Source organism: Larus michahellis, chromosome 14 (assembly GCF_964199755.1).
Source record: "Larus michahellis chromosome 14, bLarMic1.1, whole genome shotgun sequence".
NCBI classification, from domain to species: Eukaryota; Metazoa; Chordata; class Aves; order Charadriiformes; family Laridae; genus Larus; species Larus michahellis.
The window spans coordinates 11924285-11937665 of NC_133909.1; the positions used below are offsets into that span (position 1 = coordinate 11924285).

Below are 13381 nucleotides of genomic sequence, written 5' to 3' on the forward strand. Positions count from 1 at the left end.
AAAATTCCTCCCCCCCCGCCAACCATTCCCCTGCCCCCAGCGTGTTATTTGCGCTGAGATTTCTGTGGCATAGAAAATTATTTTACGTGTGGGACGTGCTTATGATTTGAAGATTCGTACAAAGGGGAGAGGGTTGGCGTGTTCGCATGAAGCTATAAACATTAATTGGCAGGTATTATTGGGGATTTTTATAGGTGGGCCCTAATCCCAGCCCTGCTTTTAGACCACCCAGCTTCTGTGTGTGCATTTAATTTTTTAAAAAAATATTTTAATAGCCTTTATAAGGTTCTGTATCTCCCTCCAGCTCTAGCCCTACCCGAGATCAATGCAGCCACATCGTTAAATCCTGCTTTAGTTATGGGCATGCCTAGATGCATATGTAAAAATTTAGATTTTCTGCAGCCTGACGCTGTTTAAAATAGAGTTAATGAGGTCTCGCATGAGGGTCATCGTAAGGTATTTAAAAATAGGTACTTCTGATTTGTAGGGTCTTAACCGAAGCGAAGGGATGGTTGGAGTTGGAAGGTGCTGCCTGCGGTTCCTCCGTGGCTGCCGGGGAAGGATGGTCTTGGCTTTTGCTCAAAAATAGAGATTTCTGTCCAAGCCATCACTCTCGGGAGCCGGCTGTGACGAGGTGCGAGCTCTTGCCATCCCAGCGGACTGGTTTTTGTGGTCGTCGCTGTTCTGCTTGTAAGAGTTTGGTGGGATTTCCAACGTGTCTGGGAGCCGGGTGTCTGCAGGACTCGGGGTGGCCCCTCACGATGCCGAGCTTTTCTCCAAACATGCTTCTGAAAAAGGAAGGATGCGGTGAATAACAGCAAGGGCACGTGTCCTGCAGCTCTGCGTGCTGCTTTTTAATGCTGCCTTCCTGTCTTTATCTTCGGAATGGGGAAACTGAGGCAGGTCCCTGCTGGACGGGCAGAGGGGAGCCCATCGCAGGGGCTGAGCATCTCCTGGGGCTCACCGGCGCCGGGGGCATCCTCCCATCATGGGCCGGGTGTCACCTCCCCGTCCGGCTGGGCAGAGCTGGGGACCGGCTCCCGGGACCCGATTTGAGATGCTGAGAATGGGAAGCGATGCTTTCGTTCTTTTCAAGTATCTGTTAACATTTTAGCTGATGGAAAGCTCTCTGCGCAATGGATTCTGCTTTTCGTTACGTGCCGCGAGAGCAAGTGGCAGGACGAGGGCATTCGCCCTCGGTTTGCACCTCCGGCAAAGGGGGTTTTGCACGGAGCGAGGCTGGGGGTCGGTCCCGTCTCCTGCTCGTTTTGCAGGTACCAGCCTTGGAGAGATGGAGCCAGATGAGGCTCGGCTGACGCTGGCCGGATCCTGCGCTCGCAGGTCGCGGTCACGCTCTTACCCGGCAGCGGGAGAAAGCACCGAGGCTCACCCAGCGTTTCCTGCCCAGCTCAGGACACGACGGAAGAGAGAAGAGAGCAAGAATGCGCGGAGCGCATGAAACCTGGCTTTGTGCTTCCCACATCGGGGGAGATGTGAACTTTTACCCTGTGTGTGAGTCTGACTCATAAATCAAACAGTTACATAAATAACCAGGCAGATAAGAACAAAGATTTGAAAACCCCAGAGGAATAAATAGCCCCGAGACAGTGGGACCCCTCCGTGCGATCCGGCGGTAGATGCACGCCTGCCACGGCAGAGCCACGGCTGCGGGCCAGCCTGGCACCGCCACGGTCTCCAGCACTTATTGCCCGCCTGGTTTTGAACTTGCTCTTGCCGGCAGCCGCTCATGGGGGTGTCCAGACCCGTGTCCTTTCAGCTGAGCCCTTCTGGCTTCGCTGGGGATAAGGAGGAGACGCTGCAGCCCCACGGGGCGTCTGAGCCCGGGCTGGCAGCGCCTGGTACCCAGAGCGAAGTCCCTTGTTTGCACCACGTGTCTCGCAGGATGCTCTTGCACCCGTGGCCAGCTGCCTTTGAGGCTTGCCCACCTTCGTGCGCCACTCCCTGGTTTCCTCGGCCAATTAAGCTGTAATGATAATGCCCTGGTGGTTCATGCGGGAAGGGTTTGGAAGGTCCGTCCTCCCCGGGAGCGCAGGAGGATGCAGCGAGGAGGATGCGCAGGAGGATGCAGGGGATGCAGGGGGCAGCTGAGCTTTGTGTTTGAAGTGGGGCTGGGGAGGGGAGGTCGGAAGGAGCCCAAGAGCTCGTGTGGGTCTGGCAAAAACACGGGTACCGCGGGCAGGACGCAGAGCACGGCGACACGCAGCACTTTGGGCGAAAGGAAAAATAAAAGTCCCGCGTGTTTTAGCAAAGTGATGTAACCCACCGATGGAACCAGCAGTGGCACGTGAATGCGTTGGGGTGCTTCATGCCCAGACCCATCCCCATCGCCTGGGGCCGCGGGATGTGGCCGGCTGGGTGGCACGGGGGCTTCCCTCTCCTGCCCACCCAGAGCTGAGGTTTGCCGGGGCGGGGGGAGGTGGGTGGCAGCCCCCTCCTGGGCTGGCCTGGTACCGGCGGGGGTTTGTGTTGGGAAAGCCGGAGAATTTCTAGCTCTTCAGCTAAAGTTCACGTCCCGGCTGCTGCAGTCGGAGGGGAGAGCAGGTTTTATGACTTTGAACTTAGCTTACGCGCCTTTGGGATAAATTAAGGGTAAAATTTCCTAAAATTGTAAATGTTTAGTGCGTGCGGATGCAGAGCGGGGTGTGCTTAAGGCTGGCGGAGGGCCAGGCCAGCAGATGTGACACAGCCCAGGCCACATGCTGCCGACGAGCCCAGCCGTTGAATGGGAAGCGGGAGGGAAGGGCTGGGAAGAGACATGGAAGTGGCTACCGAGGAGCAGCGCCGAAAGGGCCCAGCAGCGGGGGAGCAGGCGTTGCTTCCATTGGGATGTGCCCACCATGCGTGGCTCCAGCAGAGACCCCGCGTGAGCTTCTCTGTTCCCGGGAGCAGGCTGTGTAACCGCTCAGACCCGTGTCCGTGTCTTGCGCTTTTGCGGTTCTCACAGGAGGTGGGTGTCCACGCGACTGTCCGGCTTGTTCCTGCCTCCTGATCTCTGCAGCTCTTCCCCCAAATTCTTTCCTGCCATTTCTCCTCTTCCCGTTGCTTCCTCTTAGCCGTACTGGCTGACTTTGGTGCCGTTTAGAGAGCACCTCGCTCGTGGCACGCTTTGGGTGGAGGCTCTGCTCCGTATGTCTGTGTAACTGGGAAATCATGCAGTGGTTACTAGTCTGGTTGTCTCTTTGTCGGTAGGGAGGAGAGCTGAGGGCTGTCAGGCTCAAGGCGTCATGCGATGGGCAGCACACGCTGCGTCCCCTGCCCGGGATGGGACCACACGCTGCATCCCCTGCCGGGGATGGGACCACACGCTGCGTCCCCTGCTTGGGATGGGACCACACGCTGCATCCCCTGCCCGGGATGGGACCACACGCTGCATCCCTTGCTTGGGATGGGACCACACGCTGCATCCCCTGCCCGGGATGGGACCACACGCTGCATCCCCTGCCCGGGATGGGACCACACGCTGCATACCTTGCTTGGGATGGGAGCACACGCTGCATCCCCTGCCCGGGATGGGACCACATGCTGCATCCCCTGCCCGGGATGGGAGCACACGCTGCATCCCCTGCCCGGGATGGGACCACATGCTGCATCCCCTGCCCCGGGATGGGAGCACACGCTGCATCCCCTGCCCGGGATGGGACCACACGCTGCATCCCTTGCTTGGGATGGGACCACACGCTGCGTCCCTTGCTTGGGATGGGACCACACGCTGCGTCCCTTGCTTGGGATGGGACCACATGCTGCGTCCCCTGCCCCGGGACAGGTTCCCACGTTGCTCTGTGCATTTCCGTGTCCCCGTGGGTAACGGGGCTGGTGGCTGCACTGAGGAGGAGGAGGCACGGTAGGTTTGTATCCACTTCTTTTTCTGTAATGGTTTTGAGTGTTTGTGATGAAACATACTGCGTTATCAAAGGACAAATCTGCGTCAGTAACATCCTCCCACCTGCTTTTGTAGATTTGGCCTTTAAAAATGTTGCCGGGAGCCCCGTGCACCTGCGGATGGGTCTGGCTATTCCTGAGGACTGGAGCGTGGGCCGGTGGCTGTCGGGGATGATGGGGGGGACCGCGGCCACCCTTCTCTTCCCCCCGCAGCTCTCTGTCTGCCTCCTCGCGTGAGAGCCTCCGGTATGCCGGGGCAGAGCGTGCCGGCAGCGGTGTCGAACAGGTAGGGCAGGTCTGGGGAAACGCTGAGGGCCCTGCGCTCGCCGCAGAGCTCCTTCCCACCTGCGAGCCCTGATCAAACACCTCGACGGGCGGCCCGAGTGGGAGCCATGATGTAATCTTGGGAACCCAAAACAATCGGCCCTTTCATGGCAAGACGATAACAATCAAAACAGTATGTAAGGGCCTGCCATGCAAGAATACACATGCACATTATACACTGGAGGGAATTGAAAGCTGTAGTGAAAAGGGGCTTGTTAAGAATATGTAGCCTGCTTTCATAATCAGTTTGTAAAAGAATAGGCCCTTGAAAACAAGGGTTTAGGCTTATAGAAGGCTTTCTGTGCCTTGACCTTGCAAATATGCAGAGATGCCAACTTTTTTTTGAAAGTGAACTTGGAGTCTCCCAGCGTGGTGCCATTGCAGTTGGCAGGCGAGCTGGGGGTAGGAGGTCCAGCCCCGGTACGTCCCTGGGGGATGTAGAGTCTTTCCCTCTCACCATGAGGAGCTGGTCCTCGGTGGTGCTCTGCCAGGATGCCACGGTTTTACCTTTTCTTCCTTAAAACTGTAGCGCTGGGCTCTGATGCAGGAGAGGATGAGCCAACGCAAGGGCAGACCCATCCCAGCGTCGCTGGCTCTCTGCGGAGCTCATGTGTAGACAGCGCGTGTCCTTGTGGTGTTTCTGTTCCCAGATTGAGAAGGTTATGGAGGACATCCCTGTCCTCACCGTCGTTTTACAGATGGGGAAGTTGAGGCAGAGAGCTGGGGACAAGGTAACCTGGCCAACGCGTGTTGGCTCTTTGATCCTCGATGCTTCCAAGGACACCTGAGTCCACTGTGCCCAGGCACAGAGACACACGAGCGACATTCCCACGTTGGCCAGGGTGCTGGTGGCAGAGCCGCTAGCGGGACACACGCGTCCCCAGGCAGAATCTGGTGTGGTTTCCACTGGGCTGCTCTCTCTTTACATCAACGCCCGTTTGTAGGCTGGGGCTGAGCCACTGGTTATCCTCCTTGTCTGCGACGTGTCTTCTAGCTGGACACGGGTCACCCATCAGACCAGGTGGGACCCGCTTCTAACACCTCTCTGTCATTTATCCCCCACCTTCCTCGCTTTACAGACCCTAATGTCTCTAAAGATTTCATTCTGATGATTGTCCCTTTGCCTGCGTTGGCTCATCTCCCCGTTGTCATCTCCTCTGTGTCCCGTAGCCCATCGTGGGCTCCCGGAGCGTCGGCTCCCCTGGGCCAGACTGCTCCGGTCTGTCTTTGTGCATCTGTTTTACAATGTGCTTTTTTGCAGTCGGGGGAAGCTTTCCAAGAATCCCCACCTATTTCCGTAATAAGGACGCCTTTGTTTTCCTCGTACACAATGCAGCTTTGATTCAGTTGCTTTCTCACCAGCCCTGTTGCCGTCAGCTCGACACGGGAGCTCCGGAGAAGGTGTGAGGTGTGCAGGGCTCGGTGGCGAAGGGGGAGAGGAATGTCCCGTTGGGATGGTTTTGTTTCACAGCTGGGGCATCGGAGGTAAACGTGCTTTGCCTTCGCACCCGGACGTCTCCCGAGAGGCTGCGCTGGGCAAACAGAGGTGGCCCCTGCCCGGCGAGTGGAGGTACCCTCCGTGCAGCGAACCAAGGCAAAGCAAATAGGAAGGCTTATGTGTTCCTGGCCTCCGCAGTGTCACGGCGTTGTCCTCATCCTGATGAGATTAGTGGCCCCGGGAAAGGCTCAAAAGGCCCCAAACTCCAAGAATTGTTCAGGCAGAGCTGCAGCGGGAGGAAGCGTTGAAGGACGGAGTGGCCCTGGGGCTGGGGGATGGGTGAGCAGAAGACCTTTGTGGGGACATGGAAGGACCGGAGTTCCAGGAGGTGACCGGGGGCACACGTAGCTGTCTCCCTGCCGAGGGCTGGGGGCAGCGGCTGGCCTGGCCCTGGCAGGTCCCTGTCGGTGTTGGAGCACGCCGTGACCCATTGCACGCCGTGGCACATTGCTCGCCGTGGTGTGTGGATGCTGGGGCACGTGGCACGTTCCTCCCTGCAGCCCGTTGCTTGCCGTGCTGGCCGAGCCGGCTGCAGCCCCGTCCCTGGCATGAGTCAGACCCACTGGGCATCTGGCGCTGCCCCACGGTGGCCCAGGCTATAGGGCTGGGACCGGTTCTTGCCTTTAGGGAGCCCCGATGGGTTCTGCTAGGGGTGCGCGGGGGAGAGAGGGGAGGAGGAGAGCCGGGGCAAACCCACCCGCCTGGGCTTCTCCTGACGGATCTTTCCCTGGGATAACATCCCTCCTGCCCCTTGGGCTGCTGCGGGGCACGGGGTCAGCACGGGGTTCCCCCCTCCCAGCGGGACCGGGGGCGAGAGGGGGGCTCACCGCCCTTGCCGTACAGACCCCTCCATTCACACCTCCCTCTCCCACCCCATTAATTTGTTGTGGTCGGGGCCAGTAATAGCTGCTTTGTGCGAAGGCGAGGGAAGGAGGGGGGAAAAAAAAAAACCCAACCCAGCGCACAGACAGCGGCTCCAGTGTTTTCTAAAAGGGATGTTTTTCCCCCTCCGTTCTCTCTCTCTTTCCCTTGAATAATGTTTTTGATTGTAATAGCCTGTCCTGGTTAGGGAAACCCACAGCCTCTCCCCCTTCCCCTCCCCTCTCTGTAAACCCTAGTAGAAGTTTAAACAACCCGGAGAGATTTTTCTCACCAGTCTTATTTTACTAATAGGAAACAAGTGTTTAAAGGAGCGAAGGGAGCTTTCAGCTGCTGGCAAAGGAATAAGTGACCTTGCGGAGAGGCGCCGGGGTCCGGCTCGGAGCCGGGGGCAGGTCGCAGCCCAGCACCTTGCTGCTCTGAGCCCCCCGGGGACGGTCACGCTCTCGGTGTCCCCCCAGGGACGGGCCACAACCGGCTCCACCAACACACACCGGCGAAGCCACAAAATGCTCCAACTGGGGAACAAATGACAGTTCGCTCTCACGTTCCCTCAGCCTAAGGAGCCCCCGCCATAAAAAACGAGCCCCGTTTGGTTTGGTGCTTGCGACATTTCTGTTCCTTGGAGGAAGAGAAGGAGAAAAACCCCATATCCCAATTTCTTGGTTTTCACCAAAAAATCCTGAGCTGAAAGGGCCCCTGGGGCGGAGGAGAAGAACCGTTCCCAAGGCTGGAGCGAATCCCGGCTGAGGATGGGTGACAGCATGGGGTGCCGGGAGCAGCGGTTGCTGGTCCCGCGTGGAAGATCCAACGAAACCCTCCCGCTGCAAAGCCAGCATTCGTGACCGCCAGCTGTTGGCGGAGCTATTTCCATTTTGGATAAGCTCTGGGCGACGTGGGGGTCCCGCCTTGGGGCGGCTGCGGGGGGAGGCTCGGGCAGGAGCGCAGGGGGGGCGCGGGGTGCTCCGAAGGTGGGTGCTGACACGGGCGTTGGGTCTAAGCATGGGAGGGGAGAGGGCGGGCGAGGAGAGACCTCACCTGATTCCCTGCCCTGGAGCATCCCTTCACACCTCCCAGGGCTGTCCCGCGGCTGTCAGCTCTAAGAGCTGCGTTTTGTGCCGCTGGGGACGTGGGGCTTTGCTTGGGGGGGTTCAAGGTCGCTGTGTCTGCCTGCTGAACCCCCTTCACTGGGCGTTTTGTCTCTCGTGCCTGGAGAAACGCTCCTCGCCGCTGCTGCCACCTCCTGCGCTGCTTCACCCATGGACGCACGGGCTCTGGAAGTCCGAGTGCCGCCTTCCCATGGGATGCCAGAGGGGGAAAAAAGAGAGAAAGGAAGTGAAATCCTGTGGCTGTAATCCACTTCTGAGGAGCCCGCGGCTGTAAGGCCCCTGCAGGGGGCTTTGGGTGGCTATGGTTATGGTGGTTATGGTTAAGGATGGTGTTGCGGAGACCTGGGGCAGGTTACAGGAGAGGGACCGGCTGTACCGGGGGCTGCGTTGGGGCAAAGCCCCCCCAGGAGGGAGGAACCATCCTCTGGGGGACCTTCAGCCTGGCACTGCCCCAGACCCTGGGGTCCAGGGATGCTGCGGCTCCCGGGACGCCTCCGGTTGGAAGCACCTCGTGGGGCCTCCCGGGACAGGGACAGGTCTCTCCTCCTCCATCTGCTCTCCGTCGCTCCCAGGACTGGTGCTGCAGCTGATTAAATGCCGTGGAGCTCTTTGAAGATGAAGTTCGCCGTGTTCACGTTAAATATTAGCACAACTAGCCCCAGGGCTAGCTGCACTTCCATTCCAAAGGCATATCTTCATTAACGTCGGTTTGGTTCTTTCCTAGCTCCCAGCAGCCTACCCCAGATTGTGCTTTGCACCTAATATATATATATTATTTTTTTTTATGTACATATATTTATATACACACACATTGTGTTTTTTTGTGTGGGTAGGAATTTAGCAATCGGGATTGGGATTCAGAATTTCCCGGAGGGCCTGGCCGTCAGCCTGCCTTTGCGCGGCGCTGGATTTTCGACGTGGAAAGCGTTCTGGTAAGCCGAGCTCCTCTCTGCCCGCGGGAACGAGAGCCCTTCGCCGGCCACTCCTGGCGAGAGGGTGCCCAGAGATTCCCTCCCCGTCTCCGTTCGCGTTGCTCCGTCATCGAGCTGCCCTTGGGATGCCTCGGCGGGTCCCGGTGGGCGAGCTTGTGGCAAGCTCCCGCATCCTGCCCTAAACAGGGCAGGTTTGGGGGTTTTTTTGAATTTTTATTTTGTTTCATTTTTTTTGCCTCTCGCTTCACTCCGGGCTGGGTTTCAAATCGGCTTTTTTCTTTTTTTTCTTTCTTTTCTTTTTTTTTTTTTCTTTTCCCTTTTCCCCCTGAGGTGAAAAAGCCAAGGGCATGAACTCTGCGAGCGCGGGGCTGCGTTCCTGCCCGTGCACGTGTGCCGGGCCGGGTGATGGATGGGAGGGCGGGGGGGCGGCGTGGAAACCGCTCCCGCCACAGCTTTGTTTTCTTTTCCACCCACCCACCTCCCAGTCAGTAAGAGCAGCCGGTGCCGGGACTTGCACCGGGATCGCTGCTGCCGGGAAGGGAGTTCCCATGGTCCGGGAAGTTAAAACAATCCTAGAGGGGAAGAAAACGAGGGGGAAGAGCAGAATTTCATCCTGGTTGAGGCTGGGGCCAGATGTGCTCTTTGGGATTGAGCCGTGCTGGTTGGAAATGTTTACAGAATCACGGAACAGTTTGGGTTGGAAGGGGCACTTAAAGGTCATCTCGTCCAACCCCCTGCAATGAGCGGGGACGTCTTCAAGTAGATCAGGTTGCTCAAAGCCCTGTCCAACCTGGCCTGGGATGCGTCAAGGTCATTATGACAAGGTAGATGGGGTGTCTCCCACTTCTCTGGGCAACCTGGGCCAGTGTCACCGTCCTCATTGTAAAATATTTCTTCCTTATATCTAGCCTAAATGTTTCCTCTCTGACCCATCCCTGCCCACGAGCTGGATCCCCAAATCCCGCAGAGCTCTTGGGGGCAGAAATCGGATGGTGCCTTAATTCCCTTCCTGGAAAAATCGTCTAGGTTGGGTGAAACCACCTTCATTGCCCATTTAAAATAATCCAGGTGGCTCGGCTTGGTGTGGCTGGGTGGCCAACCTCCTCCTGGAGGCGGTGGCGTTATGGAGGAGGGGGGGGATGGGGAGCTGCAGAGCCTCGGCAGCCCCCCGGGAGGGCTGTGCCGCCCCTCGCGCCGGGTCCCCGGTGGCTTTTAGTCTCGGTCTTTCGCAGGTACGGGCAGCTGAGCGGCATGGTGGAGCCCTTAGCTGGTGTCTTCGGTGCCTTCGCCGTGGTGGTGGCAGAGCCTCTTCTCCCCTACGCCTTGGGCTTTGCCGCCGGAGCGATGGTCTACGTGGTGATGGACGATATCATCCCCGAGGCACAGACCAGGTGAGACCCACGGTGACCTCCACTAACTGCGGATAGACACGGGGGGAGGCGCAGAGGACTCTAGAAGATCCTTTCTCTTGCCCGGATGAGATATAAGCAGCGCTTCCCTCATCCGAAAAGCCGGTCCTGGCTCCCAGGAGCTCATGCCATCCCTTTTCTCCCTGCAGTGGCAATGGGAAGCTGGCTTCCTGGACCTCCATACTGGGATTCGTGGTGATGATGTCCCTGGACGTTGGGCTTGGGTAGGGCAGCGCACCGCTCCCCAGGAGAAGACTTCAGAGCCATTTGTGCGGCGGCGTTTGGAACTGGACATGCATTTATCCTCTAGACTTTTTTTTGTACATATATATATTTTTTTTTGATCGGGTTTGATGTTGATCTCCTATAATTTTATATCTCTTCCCTCCCCTCCAACGTCATGTCGGTGGTTTTCAAAGCACAAATACGGGTGGTTCCTCGCGGGTCCTGGTTTCCTTTCGCCACCAGGTTTTTCTTTTCCTTTCGGGAGGGTTGTTGGACGCCGCGTCGGCTGGGCTGCAGGTCACCCTGTCCTGTCCCTTCCATCTGCAGGTCACCCTGTCCTGTCCCCGCCACTGCAGGACACCCTGTCCTGTCCCTTCCACGCTGGGCTGGTTTCTCTGTCAGGTCGCTCTGGGTTTTGATCATCTTTGTGCTGTAGGAGATTAGGAATTCACTGTCGCGTGTTTAAGCTGGTCTGTGGTTGAGTACCAAGGTATTTGGATGGAGTAAACTCCTTGCAGGGTCTCGATTTCCACACGTATTTCGAAAGGCAGGTGGCAGGCACCGGGGCTAGGATAGCACATACCGCACTCCGGGGGATCGCAGGGCTCGTGTATCCCGCTGGTCCTTGGGAATGTTTTAGGGTAATAGTTTTGATGGGTGCAAATATTTCAGGCAAATAAAAATGAATTTTTTTCGGATCTCCGTAGGAGGAAACATCATTTTTTCCTAAATTTATCTCCTAAGTGGAGCTCTGTTCCAATGCATTGTGTCCAATACCTCGAGGTTTTCTCTAGGAAAAAAACAAAAACAAAAACAAAAACAGGAAAGAAGAATATTTGTGTTTTCTAGCATGTACTTTTCAAAAAGGCAAGATGTGGTCATCCATGTGTCCATGATGTGCAGCAGGATACGCTTCCACGTGGGCCCATGACTCTGTCTGACCTCCCCGAGCGATTGCTGGTTCACGGCTGCGGGTTCCAATGGTCCGTAACTCCCCGGAGCCCCCACAGGTTCCTCCCGGCGCTGGCCCTGGTCGCACGTCGCCCTGCGGAAGAGCTCGGAGCTGAGCCAGGACCTGAGCGTGCCGCGGGCCCTCGTCTTCCTGAGCGGCACCAGGATGAAATAACTCATTAATTATCCTACCTGGAGAGCCAGAAACACGCGCCGTGTGTACCTGCCTCTTCGCCCTCTGCTTTTTGAGCATCTCTTGTTGGACGGCTGATCCTGAGCAGGCAGGATTGGTCCCTTCCAGGCTGCGGAGCGAGCCCTGCCCATCCCTCCCCGTCCCCGGCTGCACGCTCCGGTGAGGAGCAGAACGCCAGGTTGGGAGGGTGCTGCGAACCCATACCTCCCTCTTCGCTCAGGATGCTTTAGGAACCCTACAGAAGGGTTCGTTAGACCCTGCGGCAACAAGAACTGGATCTCCCGGCTGCCGCCGGCATCTCAGCCCCTCCGCAGGCTCTCGGGGGAGCGGGGTGCGAGCGTGGGGCGTCACGGAGCATCCTTCGGTCCCGCCGGAGATGCTGCAGGAAGGGCAGCCAAAGGGAACAGGCTTGAATAAACTAAACTAGAGCCATGCATTTTTGTTTGGTTCTCTCTCTCTTTTTTTTTTTTTTCGGTTGGATTTCATTTGTACTTCGTTTGTGTGTCGCTCTGGATGATACAGAACTACTATTTGCCAATGGATTTGACCTTTTAACTGTGATTGGTTTCAATAAATGGGAAATTCAGAGGTTGCACTGATTTATTTTCGTGCCGTGAAGCCGCAGCTTTGCTTCTCCTCCCTCCGTTCCGCTGCGTTTCTTTTCTCCAGCTGAATTGTTCCTGGCTTGTCAGAGGTCCTGCCTCTCAAGCAGGAAGGCAGCCTCTTTGGGGAGGAAAAAAAAGGGGGCACAGGGGAGATTTGGGGTTACGGGTCCCAGCGGGAAAACCGAGGGGTGTCAGGACCCTCTTTTTAAAACCAGGAGGTGAGAGATGTCCCTGCCGCCCCGGGACAGGGATCTGGAAGGGACCTGCCCTCGGCCGGGAACAAGCGCCCTTGTCCCCCGCAGCCGGTGTCTCCTTCCCAGTGCCACCCGCAGAAAGGCTGAGCAATCTCCCACCGCTCTTCACCTCGTTTCTAGACACACGAGAAGCGTTTGTAAAGCTTTTAGCCCTCGGTTTTCAGCCAAAAGCCTTCGCGTGGAACTTAAAAATCCTCAGGGGTGTCCACGGGTTGGGATTTCTCGCAGAGCGTCGGTGATATTTTCCTGTTTGATTTCTGGCGCGTGGTGTAAGCTGGTACAGAAAAACACATTATACATTTAAAGGCAGCCTTGTAATCAGTTTGCTGTGAGATAATATCACGCAAAGCATTTAATCCCGCTTAGATGTAGCCAGCCGAGATAATTATGTACATTGGACCCGTAGGAAGCGGGTGGGGAGGGCGATGCAGAAAGCACATAACGTAAATCCTTCTTTTCTGTTTGTACCCTGGAGGTGAATGAAATTTTAGATCTAGTCCTCGGTGTGACTGAAAAGCTGGCCGGGGGCCAGGCCTGAAATTACCCCTGGAAACCAAAGCTGTCAATGGCAAGGTGGAGTTCGGAGCGAAGGCGACAATAAATGGAGCAGAATGGAGCCGGGCTCTCGCAGACACGGAGCCCGAAGGCAAGGAGAGGAAGGTTATCCCCTGGGAGCGGGGTTTTGGGAGAGCGGGATGTGCTTGGTCCCACGCCCCCTTGCCTGGATGCTGGGATGCAGCCGGAGTTTTGCCCCCCTCCCCGGCCCCGGGGTGGTCCCTCCCCAGCCCATGGCTCAGCCCCCTTGGCAAAGCCGTTGGGCGTCTCTGCCCCACTGAAATGGGGCAAAACCCCCGGCCAGCAGCACGGCAGCCTGCACCCTCACGGTGGGCACCGGGGGTCTGTCCATCCATCCTTCTGATGGGTGGCAGTCGGCCTTCGGAGGGGCACGGCGGAGCCTGGACCGGTTTGAAACGTCCTTTGCGCCCCTGACAAGTGTAATATTAAATTGTAGCATCAACGCTGGTGATTTCCCCCCCCCCCCGCTACTAATTTTTCAGGAAAGCCTCACGTCTACAAAACCTTCAGATTCTTGGGGTTTATC

At 57.2% G+C, this 13381-nt stretch overlaps 1 protein-coding gene across 8 annotated transcripts in view; it reads left to right on the plus strand.

Moving 5' to 3' along the window:
- The window catches only part of SLC39A11 (solute carrier family 39 member 11), a 98405-nt gene extending 86386 nt beyond the window's left edge, over positions 1 to 12019 (plus strand). For all 8 annotated transcript variants that reach the window (XM_074607381.1, XM_074607384.1, XM_074607385.1 and 5 more), the window contains 3 exons: positions 8544 to 8642; positions 9875 to 10033; positions 10201 to 12019. In XM_074607381.1, the coding sequence (XP_074463482.1) occupies positions 8544 to 8642; positions 9875 to 10033; positions 10201 to 10279 (337 nt within the window). In that variant the 3' untranslated portion in view covers positions 10280 to 12019. The remainder of the gene's footprint in view (positions 1 to 8543; positions 8643 to 9874; positions 10034 to 10200) is intronic.
- The last annotated feature ends 1362 nt before the right edge of the window (positions 12020 to 13381 follow it).